Here is a 26,894-nt window from a genome sequence, read left to right on the forward strand (position 1 = left end):
CATGTATTGATTTGTTATAATATAATAAAATTAATTCAATTAAGTATGAAGTTCAATATAATTCTAATTTAATTTAATGTAGCTTCTTTCTAGTCAATTATTCTGCCCCTCACAACTTTACATTTATATAATGTGGTCGCAATGTATTTGCCAAAAAATAGTGCATTTTGCAGATATCTTGAATCTAAATCTAAACAAAACAGACTATAAATAGTTTAAATATGTTATTTAAAACTAAATAGCCCTTTTTTTTACCTTATATTTAGAAGAATTTTCATTTGTGTGGTCACTTTCTTATGTGTTTTGGTTTCATCAGTCTGTCCCTCCCACAAGTCTCCTCAGTATTTACACAAATGTATTCATTCTACATCACTAAGAAGCTGAAAACATCATGATAAACAAATGTAAGAAGCGGCATGTGAGCACGTGTCGCCTTTATTACTGGGATTAATATGTGGAAACCACCAACACTAAACCCTCGACTTGATCCTTGTCTAATAAGCTGCTTTTCCTGGTCAAATTCATCATTGCCTGCCTTCGGGATAGAATTTCACTTTAATTATTTTGGGTCTTAGACCCCGAGGTGCCCTTGGTCAGCGGCCTACAGCTTGTGGAATCTCCTAATAGCAAGTCACGGGGCTAATTGGAAGACAGGTAGGGTTACATGTGATAGCAATTTAGTCGAGAGCAGGGGCAACTTTGTGGCCTCTGGCTAGTCCAGACCACGACCAGGACCTCCCTAAATGAAGTTTTATGCTTTTTTTTTCTCCCCTCAGAAGAGAACTGGGGATTACAGCCACTCTTGTTTTTCTATAGCAAAGATAACAACTAATCAGTCCCTCCTGTGAATTTGAGTAACACCAATGATTCTTCTTTTTACTGCTTATTATTATAATGAATCATATACCAACGTTATTACCAAACCTCTGATTTATTATCACAGACTGAGCAACACATTTCATTTATATCAATAACACATTTATTTTAGTTCCCTCATTTTCAAACCCGTATGAAGAGCAAACAAAAGTTTGAACATAATGTGATTCATTTCTTAATTAATTTCTTATTTATTAAGTCACTGAACATAAACTAATTAAACTACAGTCAACAATTCTTCTTTTGAAATGTCTGGATCATTTTAAGGAAATAGACTCTAACTAATGAAGAGTCAGTTAAAAAACAAGAGATTTTCTCATATTATAATAACAATGTTAATATAGAAAAAGTAGTTTTTAATGGCTCTGTGGGACACAAAAAGTAAATCTTTGGCCCCCATGCTTCAAGGGTCCAACTTTGTGGTGAGTTTTAGTCACAGACTTTTGTAAAAAATTCTGCCTTTTATAGGGAAAACTATTACATGAAGGCATCTTTGATCTTTAAATCCATATTTTAATGCAATAAAAACATGTTATTTTCCAGGAGTTTATATTTAAAAAATAAATGTAAGCAAACAACAGTAATATGATAATAATTGTAATTACACTTAATTTCTGTATTTGTCGTAGTTGTGAGAAAACTTAAAATTAAATTGAAAAATAAAAAAATGATACTTGAAAATGAACTGCTCTCATGCATTTTTAACTAATTTAATGTCTTCTTCTTATTGGCTGTCTCAATTAGATGACATTTTCGTCGCTGTCACTCAAATATATTCTGACTCATAGTAAGAGACCACTTACTGACTTATTTCCCAAATCTAAACAGGTTTTCACTTGTCAGATTGACTCCAGCGCTAGGAGAGAGAGAGAGAGAGAGGGAGGGAAGGAGGGAAGAAGAAGAGGAGGAGAGGAGGGGGAGACATAAAAAAGATGCCCCTCGAGCTCCAACGTTGTTGTCAAAAAATCACCTTCACGTGACGTATCTGGCCACAGAATCGGGTCCCACTGGAGAAACAACGCTGTCACTGGGAATGACATCCACCGCCTTCTGTTCTCCGAGACTTTATTACTTCAGCAAAAGCGACAAAACCAACACTTTCTCAAATGGTAAACGATCGAGGGGTTGAAGAGATCTGGCACCTCTGGTAGTGACGTCGACTCACTGAGCAGAAAATAAAAAATAATTAAATTGTGAATTATTATTGACTTTGTAATAAGCTTGTCGTTTCTATTGATTTTTCAATCCACCTTGTTGGAATATTTTTTTTTATCCTCATAACGCTTGTCTTGTCAAATCTGCCCCTAATAGCCCGCTGTCCAATCAGAGCGCGCTTTACATTTTAATAGCCCGCCCTGACCAATCGGACGCGTTCACCGCTGCGCCTAAGGACCCGCCCCGTGACCATATTTGGCTTTGTTGCCCGTATTTGGAGCGACGTCAGTGGGGGGACGTGAGGGGGTAGGTGGGTGTGAGTGTGGGGGGGTCAGGCTGCCAGTGACACTTTCTTTCCTCTAAACTGAAGCTTTGATTCGAAGACACAGTCGAGTCGGTGATTCATCCGCGGAGCGTCAACACCGCGAAGTTCGAGGATACGTTGCGTGATTTTTTATTTTCTTGATATTAAACGCAAAGACCGGGAGAAGGAACTTTTTGACTCTCGGCTCTTTCCAGCGCTGGATGGGACTTTACGATCCGTGTTTAGACAGAAGAGTCTTTTTGAATTAGATTCAATTTTAGATCCATTTCTTCGGACGGTTCGATCTCGGTTTTTTTTAATGGATCCGTGCGCCACCAGAACCGGCGGAGCCTCCGCTTCTTCGCGCATGATGTCTTTCGAACTTTAACGAACTTTTTTTTATTATTTCCCCCCTCCTTCCTCTGAAAGGCGCCAATACAAACTCGATATTCGAGTCCTAGAAGAACCAGGACCTCTTTTTTTTTCCGATCGTGACCTTCAAGTGAATTTTTTTTGGGGTGGAAGACAGTAGCATGGCAATGGTAGTAAACCAGTGGTCAGAGAGCATTTCGGCGGACCCGGGGTCCCAGCTCCAGATCTGCGGGCAGGATCCCGGCGGCGCGCCGGGGACCCCCAACGGGTCCACCCCGGGGAACGACGCGCTCTCGGGGGACAAGATCCTCAACGTGGACTGCATGGTGTGCGGGGACAAGTCCAGCGGGAAGCACTACGGCCAGTTCACCTGCGAGGGATGCAAGAGCTTCTTCAAGCGATCCGTGAGGCGGAACCTGACCTACACCTGCCGGGGGAACCGGGACTGCCCCATCGACCAGCACCACCGGAACCAGTGTCAGTACTGCCGCCTGAAGAAGTGCCTGAAGGTCGGCATGAGGAGAGAAGGTACGCGTCGCTACTCTTGGTCCTTCCTAACCCCCTGTGCTGTGCGTAAAAGTTTGGCGAAATCCAACGTGACACTTGTTTATCATCGCTCATCTCAAGTGTCACCCTGGAATTCGGTGCGTAAAAACATGTGCGCACTAATGCTTTTCGTGCGTAACAACTGAGCACCACCTGCGGCACCACAATCCACATTCATGCGCCCCCCCCCCCCCCCCAGAAAAAAAAACACAAAAAAAATCCCTCTTTTGTCTTTTCTGTTTTAATTATGCTGTTTGCTCAGCGACACCCACAGCCGCCAGAAGAGGATGCCGCTACATTTGTTGTATTGTGTTGGATTAACAACGGGTCACTTAATGCCAAAGGGGAGCAGAGCGAACGTGTTGGTGGAGAAGAGAGCTTCCCATATTCATTATCATTCAGCTGCGACACCCTGGTGCACGAGAGAGGGGGCGCACATCCAGATTTTTTTTTTTAAAACCCCCCCCAAAAAAACCCACTTCTCTCCCTAAACATACCTCTGTTAAAATAAAAACAAAAATCTTATTTTTATAATCCAATTGTCTATGTTCTTTGGCACATTTCCCGAGAACTTTTTCCGCTCTGACTCAAAAGGGTCAGCTGTCTTAGCTGTCTTGCCCGAGGGCACTCAGGCAGAGGACGGTTAAGGACACAGACACGGCCTTTGATAGCGTCACCAGCGAAACATGTAATGCAAAGATGCTGCAGATAGACCCCCCCCCCCCCCCCCCCCCCCACACACACACACACCCCTGCCCCACATGATGGGTTGATCCCCCGGCGGTCGCCGGGCATTACTCAGTCTGCATGTGTGTGTGTGTTTGTGTGTGTTTGTGTGTGTCATACTCGCTGCAAACACACAAAGACAAAATCCGCATAACCTTTTCAAAAGTTGATAATATAGTTGAGTATTTAAGGTATATTTGCATGTTTAAATGGCATATTTTAGGCTGTTCTTAGAAAAGCACCTAAACAGTGCATACATCTGCCAAGGAGCTTATTTTACTTGAAAATCCTAAACACAGCTTACAAAAAAATGTTTACTTACTAGGAGGTGTCAAGTGTTATCATCTTAACCACTAAACCACTTGTGACATTATTCTAACATGACAGACAGCAATGATTTATTTTATTAATTCAAATGCTTATGAATGAATATCTATTACTTACTTACTTACATATTCAATTTTCAATGCACTTTTTGCAATACTCACATTGTAAAAATCTATAGTAAGACAGTTAAACGTTAAGAGAGAGTTCAAATGTACATTTATAAAGGGACAAACTGCAAATAAGGGAAACTACAAAATGTTAATTACAATTAATACGCTTGTTTAAAAGGAAACAGGCAAAAAATACTCCTGTTTTTGAGGTATACAGAAAATAATAACACGTAAACCTCATCCAAACGTCACATGTGATATGAAATCACAATCCTTAATTGTGTCTTCAAACCTTTTCCATTATTAACTTGCAATTTTATTGATATTAAAACCTTATTTACAAAATAAATCATCATAAATGAATCTTCAAAAGCAGTTTTTTCACGCGCTGCTGTGTCATTCAAACCCTCTCAACCGCTGACAACATCTGTCTCTCATTCACGTCGCTCAATTATTCAAAGAAATATCCTTCAAGTGTTTCTTAAAGTGTCACAACAAGCAGAAAACGACTCCTGCTGCAGCGGTGAGCGCTGCGCGTTCTAGCAGAAATAGTTTGGAGTTAAATGTTGAGCGTTGACTGAGCGCATCTGTTGTGCATTTGAGGTCAGCTGGATTAAAACATGTCCTCGAATCCTCTTTCGTGACGACTGTTTGTCCACATCGTTGAGGATAGAGAGAGAGAGAGAGAGAGAGAGAGAAACAATCAGAATGTGAACTTCAAAGATCTATTTAATCGTACCGACGTATACATGTGGGATGTTTTTGGAGATGATTCCCAGCAGGTGCATCACCTCAGAGGATGTTGTTGCTGATCTCATGGGGACGCACCTGACTCTCAGGTGCATCTCAACATCCAAACCATCATGTTGAGGTCGTTGAGGACACACGCTGATCCTTTTATATAGGTTTTTGACACATTTTGAGAGCTTATTTTAATGGACCAGACTCAGAGGGAACCATCTTTGGCAGTGGGGAGCGAATTGAAAATCACCAGGGGCCACATTTTATACAATGCTAGTTATGAGGGGCCATCAAGCTAAAATAGAGAAACAAAATGTTAAAAATCATATAATAAAATCCAGCTAAATATGCAAAAAAGGAAAGAAAATTATCGTATTTCTTATAAAAATTATATATAATATTTATTTTATTTACCAAAATCTTTTTGAGTAGTAATAAATACTCCAGAAAATCACAAAAGCTAAAGACAAAAGTCCTAAAACCCAAACCCTATAGTAAATTTTAGAGATTTGTCCTGAATAATGGAAATTAATACAAAATAAAATGAGTTTCTACATGATCTTTGACCTCATAAGGGCCACTAAAATACAGTCAACGGGTAGCTTGTGGCCCAAGGGCCGCTCTTCTCTACGGCTAAACTATGGTATGTTTAAAAAGAAAAATTGGTAATATTTGTTTATATTTAACTGGAATTTTGGTGTTTTTATTGGAGGTGTTCAATCATTTATTATCTTATACATATCATCCTGTATTATTCTACTTTGAAATTACAATACAACTCTAAAAATGTCACACAAGTCGTATAGAAAGACCTCAAACTGAAGCTGCTAACTGTCTAATGCTAACTCTTAAAAACAGAAAACCTTTTTTTTCCACTCTATCCGTGAAAAAGTTTTTTACTGCCACGCTCGTTTTCACACTGTCAGAAATAGATTTGAAAAACCTCTGATCTTCTTGTGGGATGATCCTGTTCACTTGTTCTTGCCTCTGGTGGTCACAAAATTAATGTTTAAAGTTTTCTTGGTGTCTCCTTATCGTCACCCACAAGCGACTCAGGATATATCAACTGTTTCGCCATTTAGAGAGAATCCAGACGAGGAGTCCCTCGAACCCCAGACCTCTTGGATCAAACTCGTTCTTCCAAAACGGTTAGTTTGTCCGCGGCCGCGAGCTGAACGTCTTGATGTTCTACATCTCCACTTGAAAGGTTTCGCCGTCGCTCGAACATTAGGCAGCACATCTGGATCTAAAAGAAAATTTGGCGTCTCATGAATAATGCAGCGGCCCTTTTTCTGCTTTGAAACGTAACTCGGTCCTCCATATAGGTCACAACATCCTGCGGCGGGCGAGGAGCTGCGAGATAAAAACAACATATGTGATGAAGCTTGTTTTTGGAAGTGTTTGTTTGCACAAACGTTTGGCCTCACGCTCCCCCCCCCCCTCGTCTGTTGATGCGATGATTATGAAAGAAAAAAAATGAAAGCAGGGCTTTAATATCGCTGATACCGTCGCGGGACTTTAAGGGGAATTCAACATTTAGCTTCCCGGGAAGACGAGATTAAAGTTTAATTAGGGTATGATTCAGATTCCTAGGATTTTCTTCCCTTTTTTTTTTGTTTCCTAAAGGGGACATTTGACCTCTTTCCGTGTGAACGTTTTCTTCCTCCCTCCCCGCCACCCTCTCCGACATGACAGTCGACATTTCGAGACTCAGCTGGAACCGAACCCTGGCAGCATTAGTGTCATTGTCGGCGCTACACGGACCTCCACTTGTATCTCTGTCAGTGTTTTGCAGGCGGAGACAGACGCAGGCAGGCAGAGGAATTGGACTGACACTCGCTTCACACTGGACTCAATTTAAATGCTAACAACTAGAAATGTTCCTTAGATGCTTTTGCTACTTAAGACTAAAGCGGTCGATCAAGTCCTTTTTTATTTAAGCTTGTTTAAGCCACTGACTGAGATCGCCAGAGCGAGAGTTAGTAGAGATATATCGTGTTGCTCAGAGGCACGTGGGTGGATGGATTTATTCAAACACACAAGTGCATCTAAGTCTAACCTTCCAACTGGGAAACTGACCCGACCTGATGTTTATTTAACACCATTTTTGGAAAAGTATTTGTTGGAGAGGAAAATAAAAATCTTGCATTTAAGAGAGAAATAAATAATTCAAACCCCTAAAAAATTCACATTTTAGATAAACCGCCCTTTTGTCAATGGAACAACGAGTTTTATTGTTGCCATGCATTATGGGACAAAATATCGCAATAATAAAAGACACTTTGAGACAATATCATGAAGCAAACAATGATATTTGTTCTCTATATAGTTGAGAATGTGACTCAATTTTAGTACCAATCTTTTAAAGTTTCACCATAAAGTTGTTTAAAATACCAAGAGTATGTTGCAGGCCAACAAATCTGCCCAATTTATTCTCCAATATTGTATATTCTTATTCACGATACAGCCAAGAATGGATAACTCATGGACGATTCTGTTGCATAAACACAACTGCATCGCAAATATCAGGCTTTATTTCAACGGACGTCGTCCATGTTTTCTCTTAAGAACTCGCCTCTTGTGACTTAAAGAAATCAGGCAAAGGGAATCCAAATAATTTATTGTAAAAACAATCAAATGAGTGATATCTGGGATGTAGGAGACGGGTAGTATTTTTGTCTGTAACCATCATAGTCATATGTAAAACTCATTAAAGCCTTAAATTAAGCCACGAAAAGCTAAATACACAAAACAATTAAACGTGAGAATAATAGCTCATAATAAGTGTTGATACTAATGTTTCTAAATTAAAAAACAACCACCTGTTTTAATCATGTATTCCTGCGCTACAGATTAGATCATAACTTTATTATCCCTCCTTTGAGTTTAATTTAAAGGGAATTTTCATCAACTTTATTCATCTTAGCGTTGAGAAATGTAGCCTCTATTATATGTATACAGGATAAAATAGCTAACTTGTCTCACAGGTTGAAGAATCAATAAAAAGGTCTTGTTTGTGAACCGTCATCATTAATCACTTTATCCATCATCGTTTAAGTGAATCCATGATTGAAACAAAACACAATTTGATTCACTTTCAGCTCGGTGTAGGACAGATGATGGACTAATGCAATGATTAAGGAAAACAAGAATCTCAGTCATGCTTCCTAACAAATTCAAGACTCGCTTCATTAGACAGACCCTCCTCCTCCTCCTCCTCTTCTTGCCCTTCATCCAACTCTCTCTTTATACATTTTTAATGTTTACTACCCTCTCTCGTGTTCGCTCATTTATGTTTCATCATTCATTTGTTCCTAGAGATTTGTTTAGGAACCTAAACATTTGCTGAAGATTAAACAGGGATAATAGAAAAGCTAAATAAACGATAAATAAAAGAAGCGATTAAACAAAATTAAAGTCAGTTGTGTGGACACAGTCGCTGCCTCGAACGACTCTGAGCTGGTTTAGTTATTATTGCTTCACTCTTCAGTCGCTGCTGGTTTACACATTAGCTTCCTCCGCATTGACCCACAGGTTAAAGTTCACGTGCAAACCAGAACTGAGCGATCCAGAATGACGTTGCCAGGGAAACGCATCACTCAGCGAGCTGGAACAAAGCCAGGTGGAGCAACAATAGAGGATCTGATCGATGCATTTTAACCTTCACTTGTTGTTGTTGTTGTTTTGTTTTTTAAAGAAAAACCAATAATTGCTCATTTCTGAGCGTCTTATCTGATGTGTACCAACACCAGGTTCAGTCTGGTGGGCGAACAGAGGTTTGAAGAAAAGTAAAAGCCACGTATTAAATGGAACTATGAGGATGAGCCTAATCTATAATTCCAGGACCTCGACCTTTCAATCCAAATGTTGATAGGCCTTAATTGTGTTTAGCTGCTGTAATTCCACTAACAGTCTGACCCAGAGGCTAATCCAGGCCAACAAGCTAGCGAACCGTGTTCAGTGCCAGCTGCTGTTTGCTGAAGTGGCATTCTGAAAGTCACAGCTGAAAGGTCCCCTGGTGCTTTATGTCCGCACATGCTCTTTTTGTGGCTTTTTCTGCATGTTTCTTTACCTTTGCAAAACGTTAACAAAACATGTGTTTTAACACGCCAACGTCTTTTTGCGGTGCTCAGTCCGAGCTATGAATGCCAAATGCTTTTTGATTTATATCCACACAGAATTATTATTCCAGCTTCAGTCACAAGCCAACACATGACATGAAATTCAGATTGGTGTTTTCAAACCGGTCAATTTATACCCATAACTTTTTAAGTTTGGTCACTAATTCTGTTTTTAATGGTTTACTTTAAATGACATTAACTTCATGAGATACAGGTTCGTCATACTATTAGGAACTTGTCTTTCACATGTAAACAATTTAATTAATTTAAGATCAATAAAGTTTTACCTAACCTTACCTTACTTTTAATTTCTGCTGATATTTTTGGTTAGAAGTTTACATAATTAGTAGTAAAGTTTTCCATTATTGCACCTTTTCAAAACATATTTGTATTGCTAGTTCATTTACAGTCAGTTTCACCACTATAACTTTCCAGAAATATGTTGTAAAGATTTCTGTTTAAAACCCCCTGTTAACCACTTTGTCAGGACAAAAAAAAAACAACAAATGAATGAAGCAGAAACCTACTAAGAACCACATGAAACGATCATTACCAAAAAGAAGAAACAAAAACAGAAGCACAATATAAGCAACATGTTATATCATCTATTTTTTATTAAATAAATATCAGACTAAAAAAAAAGGCATACCCTTTAAAAACGAGATATAACATTAAAGCTAAAAAAATAATAATCATATAATAAAAACGTATTGATGGAGTATTCAAAGGTTTACGAGATAAAATAAATAAGGAAATATTTAATATTTGACTTGTAAATCTCCTTGATTTGGTCATTTCTTTCAACTTAACAGAGGAATGGGGTCAACACAGATAAGCTGACTAACAAAGACCCAATTGAAAACCAGGAAATAGATTATAAGCCAACCCCAAAAATCTTTCTGGCCCTCCTCCCCCACCAATCTTAACCCTTTATCTCCGACCTTCATTTATTTCTTATCCTCTGGCATCTGTCTATCTTGAAGTTAAACTCCCCGGCCACGGAAGTCATGGAGAACAAAGTGTTTCATCTTCTTTGGATCAAAAAAAATACCATCCCAACACAATAACAGATGAATACTTAGAGAAGCAATATGGTACATATCCCATAATGCCCTGGGGCGAATAGGAGAGGGAACACCCTGGACAGACCACCAATTAACCTATATTTACTGGAGGACTTCCCCAGCTAGGTTGCGTTAGCTCGTTCCTCTGTCAGCTCCAGGTACACTTGAAGCTTTTCTCCACAAAGCAGCGTTTATGTTTCTTTTGTTTCCCAAATCCTGCAAAGACAGACACGTGCATCTAATCCGACACTGTCTCTTTAAACCCGACCCCCCGGGTGATGAGGAGGAATGTCCCGTTGTGCAACGTAATCTCGGCAGGTCTCGCCCACAAAAAAACCACATTCTCTGATGAAGCATTTTTTCGTGACGCCGACGCGCTAATATATCCGCGGCGCAGAAGATTGAAAAGGCGTTTTTATGATGCTCTTGAGTGATTTGACCTCTTGCTTTTTCAGACACGTTGGGTTGACACAGCTGCCGAGGCTGAGGTGACAGGTGACTCTCCCCTTCCCCAGCCCCCCCTCGCCCTTAACACTCGCCCCGCCCGGCTCTTTATGTAGACCCGGCGCTGCCGTCTGAACTTAAACCCCGGACAAACACAGGACTCTTATCTTGTTCTGCGTGTCGAAATTTCTAAAACGACCATCTTAAAAGTAAACTATTTGTTATTTTTGTCCACAAAACACAATTTTTTTACACACTTATACATTTGTAGGGATGTGTTGGAATGGCAAGAATCTGACAATAAGTATCGCGATACCGGGGGAACAATACGATATATTGGGATAGTATAGGAACAAGGATATATTTGTATCACTTCACAAGTACTTGACTCTGGTGTTGAAGAATTTGTTTAAATATGTCCAAACATCAGCTTTAAAAGCTGCTGGAGTCAAATGTATCCTCTTGTCCTCAGTCATCGCCGGGATCTTCTGTAAAGCACATCAACTTGCTTTCATTTAAGCTTAACTGTTGACATTATTAAATTGTTGAACGGTCATCTGGGTTAAAATATCAACATGCGTTTAGTTAGCTTTTGTTGACCGTGAGATTAGTATTGAACGGGTGTTTAAAAAAACATTTTGAGGGCCACATGTAATTGCTTGGCAGGCCGAATTTGGCCCCCGGACCTTCCGCTCCTGCAGATAATCTGAAACGACTTTTATTTTTCCCTTTACATTAAATCTCCAAAAATTTAATTTTTTGATTAGCTTAGCCCAATATGATGATTAGCATGTTTAGGCTAAACCGCTTATATCTTTAATATTGTTTATTTGATCTGGTACAGTAAGTAAGTAAGTAAGTAATATTTATTTATATAGCGCTTTTCGAGACCAGGGTCACAAAGTGGTCCCAAACAAACCGTCCGTGGAAGTTGTTAATAAATCAATAATTGATGGCATTTCTATTGATTATTATTGCTTGAAATGTGCTTTTTCTTTCAAAAAACATGGTATTTCTTTGAAAGTAATATTAGCCTGTGACTTTTGACTCGTCAAGACGGTCGTTTTCAGTCAAGTGTACTCAAAAAATAAACCTGTAAACTAGTGAAAATGAGTGAAACACAAACTTAACAAGATTTATTTTTACTCTCTTCATCTGAAGGTCGATCCGTGGATATAACGGCGACATTAAAAAGGTTGTGGACGCCTGATCTGTTACCCATCCGAGGCGTCAGCCATTTAATCACAATAGCATTTGACATAGTTTTGAAACGTGGTCTCATTGTTTATATAATTAATAGTTATATATTTCCTGCACATGGGGGCCCCACGCTGCATTTTCACAGCCCCTCTCTCGCCCCCCCTGAGTGTAACTGTAGCCGGAGTCATTAGTCAGACAGTGGGGATGACTGAACAGGTGTTTTCCAAATGGACCTTTGAACAGCTCGTCGCATCATCGTCGCCCCGGCTTTTTGTGGGCGTCCACGTGTTAGCGTGGAAGCGTGGCCTCCGTTTGCCCTCTTTACGCCTGAGGCTGAGCCATTTGCCGGGGCGCGAGGGGCGAGGGGGACGTGTAGCCATATGTATTCATGCATGGTATGTGCGCATGAATATATGCCTATGCATAACATATGTAGGTGTGAAGAGGTGTTATATCTTTACCAGCTGCTGCTTGTCGCTGCTCGTTGATGCACGGCGTCTGAGGAGGACGACCTCGCTCCAGTTGTTTCCACGACTTCCCCCGTTGACATATGGAGCACTCGGAGACATTTCTTAACGCCCGACTCATCGGACTTTTCGAGGGGGTCGAGGTCAAGACGGAGAATAAACAAGACTGGACCTGATGAAGGCTGCGTGACGCTCGTGACAAAAATGTTAAAAAGTCAGATGACCAGAACCGAAGTAGTCAAGTGTAGCTGAAGGTCATTTGTATGGATGTGTATTGGCAAGAATCGGGCGATATCGTTTCACGATACAGGGGTCACGATACAATATGTTGCAATACTATTGGAGCAAGGATATAGTTGTAGTACTGATCTAGTACTTGACCCTGGCGTTGCAAACCTAATATCAGCTTTAAAAGCTGTTGGAGTCGACTGTATCCTCTCGTCCTCAGTCACCCCGGCGATCTTCCATGAGGCACAAATAAAGCAAAACATATTTTCTCCCAACTTTCTGTTGTTGCAGAATTCCCAAGACAGTTGATATAAAACAAATATAAACAATAAAATTCCCTTATTAATACTAAATCTGTTTCGAAAGCCAAAAAAATTAAATAATCGATTATTATCATTGTTATTTTAAATGATGCAGTGCTGTTAAATATATGATATAGTATCGTAAAAGAAATGTTGAAGTACTTGAGTGTATCAATATTTCATAACTGCTTTCATTGGCTTCGAAACCAAAACATCCAAACATCAGCTTTAAAAGCTGCTGGAGTCGACTGTATCCTCTCGTCCCCAGTCATTGCCGGGACCTCCTTTAGCTACAGAGGATGTAGTGACTGCTGGTTAGAAGTTTAATTGCAATACAAAAAAGAACAAACTCTGTGATTATTTGTATGTTAATTGTTAATATAAAAAAATTGAATTATTTTATTTTATAAACAATTTATTGAAATATAAACCATAAAAGAACTTTGACTAAAATTAAGTACAATTTATAAGCCAAAAAAGGAAAATTTATTATTATTATCGTTATTTTTGTAATCGATACAGTGCTGTTGAATATTGAGATGGTATCATGGAGTGTATCAATATTTTCTCCACCACCAGAACCACTACTACATTCCTTGTAAACAGAACAGTACTCGTCTACAAGATGTATCATCGGAATGTGAAGTTTTTTTTCCACCACAAGTGACCTTCTAAATCACATAATGACAGACGCTCACCGTCAGTTAAAAGTCAGCAGCTGGAGCGATATAAAGATCTCCGCAGCAAGACAGGAATGTTGTTAAAATGTCACAAAAAGGCACCAAAAAAAAAGAAAAAAGTGGTGATTTACGTCCTGACCTTCGCGTGTGCTTGTGTTCCAACAGCTGTACAGCGAGGACGTACGTCAAACTCCCAGAGCAGCCCGGGTCAGTACCTGACCAACGGCACCGACCCGTACAACAGCCAGCCCTACCTGTCCAGCTTCATCTCTCTGCTGCTGCGGGCCGAGCCGTACCCCACCTCCCGCTACGGGGCGCAGTGCATGCAGGGAAATAACCTGATGGGGATCGAGAACATCTGCGAGCTGGCGGCCCGGCTGCTCTTCAGCGCCGTGGAGTGGGCCAAGAACATCCCTTTCTTCCCGGACCTGCAGCTCATGGACCAGGTGAGTTCTTGCAAATCTAAGGACAAGATCAATATGGCTGGAAAAAAACATGGTAACAACAACAATATTAAAAAACTTTATATATTTTAATGTATATATAAATACGATCTTTACAGAACCATTTAAAATATATGAAATATTTTCCAATATAAGTACAAAAATCGAATAAAATATTATTCATTAAGACACAATGTTGTTATATAATCGGTATAATATCAATAGTAATAATCAATTAAATCAATATATTAGTTAACAACATAGAAACTGAGTGAGGTGAGTCTGCTGCTTATATGCAAGAATCTAACATTTATTCTTATTATATTGAAAAGTAAATTAAAATATTGATTAAAAAACAACCTGTAAACTAATGTCATTTGTTGGTTTTTAACAAAACGAATGTTTTAAGTTGCTTTATACTGACATGTTTATTTATTTATATTTTATTTATTCATAAATGTCCAATGGTAAACAGAACCAAAAAGTCATATTAGAGCAAATCAAATGTTTCTTAACGTATTACGATAATGAAAAACAGCTGATCTAGTACTTGACCCTGGCATTGCAAACCTAATATCAGCTTTAAAAGCTGTTGGAGTCGACTGTATCCTCTTGTCCTCAGTCACCCCGGCGATCTTCCATGAGGCACAAATAAAGCAAAACATATTTTCTCCCAAAATGCTGTTGTTGCGGAATTCCCAAGACGGTTGATATGAAACAAATATAAACAATAAAATTCATACGTATTTTTCAACACAAAAATGACTTCCTTTGCAAATTAAAACTCAACTTTAATCATATTTTAGATAATACTCTGCTTTTTTGACCCGGAAATTCAGTCTTTAAAGATCGTTAACCCTTGTGTTATCTCAGGGTCAAGGTGACCCGAAGGCCCGAAAACCAATGTGTTTCTGGTATCCTCTGTGTTGCCTCTGGGTCAAGGTGAACCATCTCCTTGGCTTCCATAAATAGGGAAGCCAAGGGATACCACAAATACATTTGTTTTCTGGCCTCACAAAAGAACTTAAATCACAAAAAGTTTGCTAGCTAAACTATTGCTAAACTATTGTTCTCAGCGATTTACAGTGAATTTAAACTTAGTCTTTAAGGATTAAACTCTTTTACACTGTTATGGTAACAAAGTAGTGTCGTAAACTTTCCGTCGTGCACCATGAGGTGGTGATTCTCTGACTGACGGTGCTCTCAATCTGTCAATCTGCCACAATCCATCATAGACAACGTGTTCCTTCTGATAACAAACACTCCCAGGATGTGCAATAGTTTTCCTCCAAAAGTGGTTTATAATGAAAACATGTAAACCGAGTTGATTTTCTGTCATCTTCGCACAGTTTTGCTTTCATGGTGGTGAAATAAAAGATGGGCTTTGATCACATTAATAACGAACAGATGGGCTGTCAGTCGTGCTTGTGTAGATTTACACCCGCCGTAAAGTCTTTACGCCGAGTAATTGGCTGAACTATAAATAATACGCCGCGTGGTGATCATAAATAGTCATCGCTTACGCGCCGTTGTGTTGCTTCATCACCATGAAAGAAGGCCGAGTCGTAAATATCTGCTCGTAATTTCCCCGTGTGAGCATCAAAACATGTTTATGATTGTGTTACCTGTGGATGATTATTCGTCTCCCTGTTCCATAATTGAATCCACACGTTCAGCCCATGAGCAAGCACAAGGGAGCTAATGGGTTCCTTTAGAAAAAATCAATTCAGTCACAGATTAATTTGGTCAAATATACGTTTCTTAAGGCTGCTCTTCGTCCTAGGTGGCGCTCTTGCGTATGTCGTGGAGCGAGCTGTTCGTCCTCAACGCCGCCCAGTGTTCGATGCCCCTCCACGTCGCCCCCTTGCTGGCGGCCGCCGGACTGCACGCCTCGCCCATGTCGGCGGAGCGCGTGGTGGCCTTCATGGACCACATCCGGGTCTTCCAGGAGCAGGTGGAGAAGCTGAAGGCCCTGCAGGTGGACACGGCCGAGTACTCCTGCCTCAAGTCCATTGTCCTCTTCACGTCCGGTGAGTCTTTCATATTTCAACTGAATGTTATTTTAAAAACAAAACAAAAAAACAGGGATTTTTGTCTTTTTTTCAATATGTGTAGGAGGTTTTTAAAACCAAACTAAAATTATTTTCCCATAAAAAACAACCATCAATTTGAATTTTCGTGTTTTACTTAATGTATTACTCATATCTGTGCTCCCAGGAAAAAACTTTGAATCCAAAAATCTAAAAATGCAAGTATTTTTGTGCTTATAAAGTTAACCAGGAGCGGTATTTTCCAGTCAACAATTGTAGATTTGTTTGGCCAAAGTTTCCCTCGAGTACTATGGAAATGTATTCAATGAAATAAAGCCAAGAACTTTAACTGGCAACTTGACAAAAGCTTAAAAACTTCTTCCGGGTTCACCTTATAATCATTCAGATAATAAAAATTCTCCACATTTGATCATTTTACATAGATTTTTTTTCTGGTAGCACAAGAATTTGTGATAGAAAAACACCAGAAAATCGAATTGTATTTGATTTTGTAGTTGGCATTAAAGAAAAATTACTTGATTCTCCAACGTATCATTAGGGATGAGTAAATTCACAATTTCTATGATTATTTTTAAAAGTGAATAACAGGGAGTTTTCTGGGTCTATTTACTGTTCTGTGAAAAAAAAGAAGGGCTGGGCAACGATTACAGTGTTTAATTGCGATTAATCGCATGATTTCCTTGAATAATCGTGATTAATCTCGTTGTATTGGCGAAGACCGAGAATGAATTTAAAAGTAGCTTCAAGTCCACTTTGATTTCAACGTTCTTCTGCTGTATGAACTCAAGTAAAATAACATTTAACATGCAAACTAAACTAAATATCAGTACTTTAGTTTAAACATGAAAAAAGTGAATACATTTGGGCACCTGTTCTCGACATATCTCCTCCATCATCTTATTTATTAACTCCTGGAATCTTTTGCATGTTAACAAACTATTAATGAACCCCACTAGGCCTAAACTTGGTGAAAATAGTGCAGAGACGCCATCTAGTGGAGTCTGAAATTAATGACACTGCTTCATAAAGCTTCATCAGACCATCGCTTGCGTTTATTCAAGATAAATTAAATGTCAATAGTTGAATGTGTTATTGCAATAATAACGTGTTAAACTGCTGAATTCTAGAAATACGATTTTTTTTTTATAGACAAAATGTTATTCATTTTCTTTAAGAGCAGCAAATAATATTCAGGGTGGATTTGCAACAAGATATCCTGTTCAAATGTTATTGTAAAAGTTTTCCAGTTTTTTAATTGAAGCAGAAAAAACTCTTTCTTAAAAATGGATCATCTGAAGATAGAGTCGTCAAGGCAGCTGCTTGTTCCCAAATCTCCCCACGATTTCACGGCATTTCGAGCCTCAAAACGTAACATTGTTCCGCGAATCCATCGTCACTGAGCCGCGGCTGAATCCCGACTATGATGCTCGGAGATCCCGGGAGATGATGCACTTTGTTTTGATACTGCCTTACACGTATTCACTTGAGGTTTATCGCAACAGTCACGGGGCTTTGGTTCAAGCCAAAATACTGTCACATCTGCGGCGCTTCACCGAGGGATCATGCCTCATGGCCCGGGGGGTCGGTGGCGATGGGGGTTGGGGGGGACGGGACGGAAATGTCCTTGTTTTTATCACTAACACTTTGTGTCCTCGTCCACACGCGTCCAACCCCTTTCCAGCGTTTCCTTGATTTCATCAGCCGTTGCTACTTTATGATAGCATCTATTATTAAAACCAGTCGGCCACCCCCATTCCTCCTGAAGCCCCACAGCCCGAGAAACCCCCCACCCCCCCTCTCCTCCAGAATTAAATTATGTATGAAAGGTTTCAGTGAGACATGGATTGGCCACAGCTTCGACCATGACCTACATAACCCCGGTCGCCCAGATGACTCCGAGGAGGAGGCGTGGCCCCACATTTGGGAAAGCAACACAAAAACACACACAGTCAACTTTATTACGCTGTGGTGAACATTTCGATATAATAGTAAGATTTTAAAGCTGTCAGTAGAGAGCGCTGTGGCTTGATGGAGCAAATCTCAGTTGTTTTTTTTAATCTCTTAAGAATTTTGGATTTAAAAGTACAGCTAAACCCTTGACTACTTCATTTCTTCAAATATAGAGTGCTAACCCATCAAGTTACCCATTTGTTTTACAGGTTTTTTACTGCTTAAAAAATATAATCACTGTTAAAATAATTTGATTTGATTGATTTTTATGGCAATGAATTGAAAAAAATATATAGTAATTTTATAATTATAGTTAATATTCAACTCATGTCGCATCGTACTTCATTTTTTAAAAAAAAAAACACATATTCATATACATTTTTAATCACAAAATAGTCATCTTTAATTATATTTTAGATAATATGATTAATTTAATTATTTTTTTAAATTTAAATAAGGTTTTAGGATTATATTAATCTACTTTATTTGTATCCCTGTATATGGCAAGAACCAAGACCAACTATATATGCATAAAAAAATAAAACATGAACAAATATAATGATTTTTTTAATGAATAACTATTGTAGCTGTGACTGGATCCGTCTACCCTGAGACTGCAATTTTATTTTTAAAACAGGAAATGGACACTTAAAAAAAAAAAAATCTTCAGTCATGAAAAAAATTCCAATGTTGTGTTAACAACACTGGCAATAACAGTATCTGATTCTAATAGTGAATGAATCCATTTCCTGTTCCAAATAAAAAGTTGCCCCCCCCCACACCCTTTAAGATGCCTAATCGAGGAGCATCAGACACCGGCCACCCTGGTCCTTCACCCCCGCCGACCAGTTGTTTGCCCGAGGATCAGACAAAGAACAGGGCGGTCGGCGTGGAAAGGCGAACACAGAGCTGTCGCCTTGGCACGAGAAGCCGTTTGACTCACACAGACAGCCTCGCTAATCCCGGGCCGGCACCGACTGTTTGTCACGCAGGATCCCAAAAAAAAAAGAAAAGACCAAGAAAGAGAAAAGATGAGAAAGATGTCGATAATGTAGTATTATCATCATCTCGCACCAGGAGTCCGTAACGAAGATGACATTCAAATGTTTTCGTTCTGCCGAGGTGCAGGGCCAGGTTTGCTCAGGGGACAGATCAAAGTGTGAGGTGACAAAGGGAACCTGCTATTGGAGGTGACAGATTAAAACCTCCGGGCCAGAGCGTTTCAGACAAAAGAGAAAAAAGAAAAAGCTTGAGAAGAAATTGAAAACCTGCCCCCTTCCGAACCAGGGTTCATCCAGGAGGCACGCGGGGATGGTACAGTACCGTGATCACTCTAAAATGTGGCTTTGTTTTGAGTTCACACATCTCTGACCTCCTTCGCTAATTCCCTTGTGCTCTCCCCTCTTCACATGGAGGGTGCGAAAAGTATCGTGCCCGGTGTCACACACTGCCAGACTCTTGCCAAGTCAGGGGCCCCGGTGGAAAAGGGGGGGGGGAGGCGTGAGGAGGTGCAAGGCAGAACATGACCTCCGGCGGAGGGGAAGGCAGCGCACCGCGGTGCTGTGAACACAGACCGCAGGGGAGGGGGTAGTAGACACAGAGATCAGCATTGACAAGCTCAATTTGTTCTAGTTTCATATGACTTAAGCCTGCATCTTCTGGAGGGTCCGGAGGGAGGGATGTATGAACACGCTGCCAGACCAATCCTTTCCTGGGAAACCTTCCAGTTAAAAGTAAAAGAAATGGTGTTTAGTATGCGTCGGTCCTCAATGGCTATCTTGAATTACCCATAATGCACTGGTCAGACAACAATTACAGGTGCCAAAATCATAGCTATCACAGTCTTAAAGATAAAACCATGATTTCATTTAGGTGAAGCTGTTTCGTGGGCAGAACCATCTGGAGTGCCAGGGGTGTCAAACTGGTCCACAAAAGGGCCGAGACGGTGCAGGTTTTTGTTCCAACCAGTCAAGCACACATGAGTTAACCAATCAGGTGTCGGCTTAAACAAGCAACACCTGACTGACAACCAATTGATTACTGTCTTCAGACGCCTGATTGGTTCAACTATATGTGCTTGACTGGTTGGAACAAAAACCTGCACCACCCTGGCCCTTTTCTGGACCAGTTTGACACCTGTGATCTAGACTATGAGTGAACTGTCTATAAACCTGCTTTTCCACTTCACAGTTCAAACCTTTACTCGACTTGGCTTGACACTACTCTGTCGCCTTGTGTAAGCCCTGCTAGCTACTCTCCGTGAGCAAGACTGTCAGAACATAGGCCGCGATACTTTGACGCAATAGTGAACTTACCAGCTACAAAAAACTTGACCTTGTCCATGGACATCAAAACTACTTTTTCAGACGGACATACTTGTATACCTTCTTGTATTGATTTCTTTAATGGCCCGTTTGGAGTCGTGTAGACGTCCTGCTCTGACAAATCTGTGGCCAGCAGTCGGTCAATGTCGCCCTTTCAGTGCTGGCTCGGCTCGCTTGAAACCAGAGCGGTACCCATCACCGTACCGTTTGTAAGCGCAACTCAAACCATCTGGGGTTGAGTTGGGCAAAGTAGGGCTAAGATGACCAAGTGAAGAAGCGGCTGTACTGTGGGGGGCTAGTATTTCGAATTTCCTGTTCTGAGTGCCATAAAAACTCACAAGAAGAAAGAGAGCAATCGATCAACACTTTCAGCTTTTAGCGTAATGCAAATAATAAATGTGTAGCAAGAAAAAATGAGCTAACGCTAACACGACCATGACGGCTAAAACCCAACTGCAACTTTCAATGGCAGGATAACACAGATCAACCCTTGTTACTTTCTTATGTCCCGAATCATTACCGTTCTTTTTGGTTTCAATCAGGCACTGGTTGTTCCTTTTTGCCGGTAAATGTGCAACAAAATCTGTATCTGTGAAAATGAGTCATGCTAGGAGTTCTTTCCGCCCAGGAAACTTTCGCTTCTACCTGTGCAAAGTCAAAGTTAATACCAAAAGGAATTGGGCTAAAATGTATCTTCTGTTTCTTCTCTCAGATGCCATGGGTCTGTCAGATGTCGCCCACGTTGAGAGCATCCAGGAGAAGTCCCAGTGCGCCCTGGAGGAGTACGTCAGGAACCAGTACCCCAGCCAGCCCAACCGCTTCGGCCGCCTCCTCCTCCGCCTCCCGTCGCTCCGCATCGTCTCGTCTCCGGTCATCGAGCAGCTGTTCTTCGTCCGCCTGGTGGGGAAGACGCCCATCGAGACACTGCTGCGCGACATGCTGCTCTCCGGCTCCAGCTACAACTGGCCGTACATGCCGGCCGTGCAGCGCGACCGGCCGATCTCCCTCCACTACAACGAGAACGGACCTTGAATCGAGACTCACCAGGGCCAGGATCCATCACTCTGTTTTCAAGCCTCACCATTCCATTCAAAAAAATATTCTGTCTGATGACGGGTCAAACAAGACCGCGGGACGTTGGCGTGGCTAGCGGGGGCTACTTCCGAGGTAGGCAGGTTGGTCGAACGGGTTATTGCGCAGTTCACCAGCAGGTCTGTTGGACTCGGGCTCAGCTGTCATTCTCGAACACTTTCAGAGTCGGTGCTTGTTTTTTCGCCAGCACCCCTGCTGAAAAAAACACTGAACAAAAGGGCTTTGCCAAAGAGACTCTACGAAACGCAGGAGCACAAGGCCGTCGTATATTTACTAACAAGAAACCAGAAGCCATTAAAGAGGACACATGCCAAAATGTTTTAATGTGTGTGTTTGTATTAGCACTGTTTATACAGAGGAGAATCATGTCCATATGTACAGTATATCATTGATTCATAGGCACCGAGAGCGTATTAGTGGGAAAGCTCAGGATTAAAAACATGGGGGAAAAACAACTATCCAACAAAAGAACAGATAATTTGAAAGCCTGTGCCAAAGCAAAAAAAAAAAGAAAAAAAAGCATATTGTTTGGATTATTTTTGTGTGATTGAAATCAAAGTTTGGTTTGTACGTCATTTGATACGTGTTGTGTTTTTTTTTCTCTCAGGGGGAGAAAGGAAATTGAAAAAAGTAGAAAGCTTAGGCACTTCCCATCCGAGTGTAGACAAACTCACTCCTGTGTAACAGCAGCACTTCTAGATTTCTGCTCTCTAGAAGCCGTTTCAAGTATTCTCCTCACACGATCGGAACACTTCCACCTTTCTATTCAAATCTGAGCTTTTTTTTATTTCCTGAAGGGTGGGAGGGTTTTTCATTCTAGCTGTACTTGCCTTAGAACAAAGATTTTGTCACTGAGCATTTATCTTATGACTGTGCCATAATCTCTCGTTACCTGTTATAACAGGTATTATGTCAGAACAGGAGATGAACTCGGTCCATGTTCCAAAAAATGCTTCTCAGAAAACCATGCAACACTTCACAGAATCATTTTTTTCAACATCCATCCGAGTTTCCTTTTTCATTTTTTTTGATAATATCGTCATGTTGGGACAAAACCCCTCCATCATGTCATTGGATCTTATTGTAACCGATACCATAAAGAATTGTATGACTAACCTGGAAAACCTCAGTCTTTGTTACAAGTTTATCCCAGTCGGACTTAGTTTTAGGACGATTTTTAAGTTGTTTTCTTTCCTCCCTTCTGTTTGGTGGAAGATGTTTGGTTTGACAAATTGTCACCGGTTTTCAAAGACGGCACTCGGACCTTGAAAAGAAGACATCGAGAACATCGGTGCCTGATGATAGATGAATTCACAGAAAAGGGTTTGAGTTTGTGTTTATCCCCTCTACTTTTGTTTGAGAAAAAAATGTCCATTTATTAAAATAAATTTTGTTCTTCACATTGAGTCTTTAGTTTGTGTCTTTTACTGTTTATTTCTCAGGTGTAATTCACAAAAAAATGTTCAGCTTTTAATCAAATTATCTATTAAGGAAGTTGTGTGATGGTTGTGTTTATCCTCTTCTCAAAATAGTAAATAGTTTCCAGTTCCATCTGGATTTAGGAACATTTTGAAGGTTTAGTCACTGACTTGTAAGTACCGATGGGGCTTGTGAAGCTTCATGAAGCAGTGTCATGTTGTTTAGAGGTCAGTAGGTGGCACCATTAGTTCAAAAAATGATGTGATGTTCCATTAGAACTGTTGTTAAAAACAAAGGAAAATAGTGCATAGACCGCCATCTAGTGGATTCTGAAAATAATGACACTGCTTCATGAAACTTCATCAGACCATCACTACGTGTATGGCTTCTAACCACTGCTGCTCTGTTCAGGACTAACAAAATAACTGAAAACTTTATTCAGTAAACACAGAATACAATCAAATTGCTACATAATTAACGGTGTTTTTGTTATTTAGTTAGTTGGTTGACATTATAGTTTTAAAAAAAAATAAATTATTTGTATTTGTTTCAGTCAGCCAAGACTAATCTTGAGTTATTATAATTATAATAGTCTTTTGGTTGGTATTTGATTGTATGAGGTAATTCAAATCCTAACATACTTATATGTAAGAAATATTCTATCCAAGTACTACTTTACCTAATCAGAGTAATCCAAACAGATATAAACAGATACTTTAAAGAAAATACATTATCATTTGTGTACATGTTTCTGACATGATTGTAGCGCCTCTCCTCCCTACATCATCCCTCTCTTCCTCTTTCAAATCCTTATAGAATTAATAATTAAATGCACAATCTGTGTGTAGCAGCGACCGGAAGGAGGCCCGGGACATGCCGGAGAAACAATGCTCATCTGGGAATTAACCGGAAGAGTTGGAGGCTTCTAGTTAGAGGAAAATCTAAACTTATTTGACGAACAAGTAATAAATAGACGACCACGGTTAATAAAATAAAGGTATCTTTCAAATTAAAAGTAGACATTTCATTCAAACAAATACATTAAGACATAAACATGAAATGTAATGATTAACAATTGTATTGGACGACATTTGACTTGTTATTTAGATACTTAATTAAAAGAAATGTAAACAGGATTTTTTTTAAATTAATTTCTAGGCCTCTCGTAAAAATGTATCTTAATTTTTCCGATTGTTGTGTTTTCTGTTCTTGTTACGAATTAACTTTAAACAGTTGACTTAAAAATATATGTATTAAAAAAGTATTTATTCTCAATTCTTTTCATAGAAAAATAATTCTTGACCCCTTTACCTCAAACTCGGCATCTAACTACCAACCCCTCCATCTTCACCTCCAACCCTCCACTTGTGTTTTTCTTTAGGTCCGTCTGTGTGTGTGTTCGTGTGTGTGTGTGTGTGCGTGAGTCGTGGATTGACTTATGCCTTCATTTCGGAGCTGTCACTCCTGGCCAAACACCATGACCCCTCAACCTCCATTTTGGAGGCGTGCATTTTTTTTCCCTTCTTCTCCCCTTCACAGTATGAATATAAAAAACACGTGTGGTTCAAATGTGTGTGTGTGCGCGGAAATGCATGCGTGTGTGTTTATGTGTACAGGTAAATCAATCTGCCGCAGCTCCTTTGAATGGCAGCAGCCGAATTACTTTTGCACTTCAATTTTGCACACCTGCCATTTATGGCAAACAGCCGGCTCAGCAAAAAACCATAAAAGTAAATATGTCGCTTCAAGATTCAAATCAGAGCCTGTAAATTTCCCAAACAACGGCACAGCTGCGGTTTTTACAGCTTGTTTATTCTCCGCTAAATTAATGTTTCAAACACAAAAGGTGGATGAAACACAAAGTAAATCCGACTAATAACAACAACTGCATTCCTGGCTTCAGTTTTCCTTTCAGCTCAATTGGTTCAATAAAAAGTTACAATCTCGACAAAACCTTTATTAAAAAAACCTACCAGTCAAATAATATTGATAATAAATGAATATATATATATAAAATATATAGTATAAAGCTGTATGGAAACAAACTAGTGTGAAGTGTATTTAAAACCAAAAAACAATAATGTTCATGTTTCATGAAGCTTCACAAGCACATCACTTGTTTTTATTAGTGATGTGCTGATGAAGCTTCGTGAAGAATTGTCCTCAGTTTTAAATTTTTACTCGATGGCATTCTTTGCTGAATAACTTTTGGCTTTTAGAAAATATTTAAATGAAACCGCCAGTCACATTTAAGCCAACAGCGCCACCTACTGGCATCGTAAAATAAGAACCCTGTTTCATGAAACTTCATCACTAGTTTTCAGGTGAAGTGTCCCAAACTATTTTACTTGTAACAAAATGAATTAAAAGACGTTCAAACTTATGTGTATATGGAGTAAAAATATATATTAATTCAAAATACATCTGATTTGAAGAATTATTTATTTATCTGCATTTATGAAGCAAAATATCACAATACATTATTATTTTAAGAATAAATTAGTAACATTTATTTGGATTACATTTTACAACATTTAAATTTGTTCATCCAGTTAGAATTTTTTTTTCTTGACGAGTCAATTTATTTTAAAATAACTCCTCACTCCCGGACGTATCATTTCACTAATATAAACTCATTTCAAATCATTTATATTTTAATTGTTGTCTCTAGTTTTTTCACAACACAGTTTGAAAACTTTTTTAAAATAAAAAAAAATGAAATGCTAAATTTGATCCTCAAAAAATAAATGACATTTCACCATCTAAATTTATTATTTAGCAACGATAACACAAAATTAAATTGTAATAATACTAAATATTAAATAAATAAATAAGAAACACAAATTTCTCAATTGAATCTTCTGCTAGACTGTGTCGTGTCTAGAGGAAAAGAAAAGTCATATTTCACAGAGGAGACGATCAGGTCGCGGTATTATGATGCAGACGTTTACAGGACAGAAACAATACAATCATCCGGGGGTTTGACGACCACGGCAATCAGGTCTGAGCCAGAGGTCGGCGTGCCAAACCCAATAAAGCAGCAGATCCATCACCCGGCGTTGCCCTGACAGTAATTGTCACAGGTCCATGTCGCCGTGTTAAAAATACAAGGCTCGCTCCTCCGACAGGGATGACATGGACGCTCACATTTATGCCAGACACCTCCTCCATTTGTTATGACTCATTTTCAATTTGGTAAAGGAGCCCCGGCTCGAGGATGAACGGCGACCTATCAGAGGGGGACGTCCTGGAAGCAGCTCACTCCGGGAGTCATTTAGATGCCGAGGAGGAGGCGAGACATGTGAAGGGGCTTTTGTCGTAACGAAAAAAAAAAAGAAAAAAAAGGGGGTGTTTTGTCTTGTTTCCAAATGCGAGCGCTACAAGGGCGAGCTAGATGTCTATCTCTGGGGGAAAGCGGCAGCCGAGATCGATAGGTGGGATGTCGGATTGAATTGAGGTCACTCTTTGTCTCCCCAAAGAGGGCCCACTTACTGGTGAGCCGTCAAAAACGTGGCGGATTATGAACAAGGGGTGAGCAGGAGGCCGGACAGATGCAAGGGCGACCCTCCCTCTGTCATGTTACATGTTTATTTTGAAACAGAAGGATCAATGGCTGAGTCTAACACTAATAAAATAACTTTCTCAGAAAGAAGAGAGTCAAGAAAACTCATTTTTAGTTTTCTATACTTTAGTTGTCAGAGCTTTTATATGCTACTTGCCGAGGGCCACACACGGCCCCCTGACTGTGTTAGTGTGGTCCTTAAATGGTCGCAGTATGTATAACATGACTGTAGAAATGTTTCTGATAACTAGCAAACAGAACTTTTTTTCCTGTTTTTTTTACTCTTATTTACAATACATTCAAGTTCTGTTATTGCACTTTATTTTCTTCCAACTGCGCTGTTGTGAAAGTGTGTTTCCCCTCTGGGGATGAATAAAGCTTTTCTATTCT

The 26,894-nt window shown here is 39.8% G+C and overlaps 1 protein-coding gene across 1 annotated transcript; it reads left to right on the forward strand.

The window, feature by feature from the left end:
- Positions 1 to 2,432: 2,432 nt before the first annotated feature.
- Positions 2,433 to 22,929, forward strand: nr2f5 (nuclear receptor subfamily 2, group F, member 5). The gene is made up of 4 exons (XM_087812681.1): positions 2,433 to 3,235; positions 13,829 to 14,109; positions 15,890 to 16,136; positions 21,144 to 22,929. The coding sequence occupies exons 1-4, from the start codon at positions 2,869 to 2,871 to the stop codon at positions 21,461 to 21,463; spliced, it is 1,215 nt and encodes a 404-aa protein (XP_087668807.1). The 5' UTR covers positions 2,433 to 2,868; the 3' UTR covers positions 21,464 to 22,929.
- The last annotated feature ends 3,965 nt before the right edge of the window (positions 22,930 to 26,894 follow it).

The sequence above is a fragment of the Callionymus lyra genome, chromosome 17 (assembly GCF_982586985.1).
Source record: "Callionymus lyra chromosome 17, fCalLyr1.hap1.1, whole genome shotgun sequence".
In the NCBI taxonomy this organism is placed as follows: domain Eukaryota; kingdom Metazoa; phylum Chordata; class Actinopteri; order Syngnathiformes; family Callionymidae; genus Callionymus; species Callionymus lyra.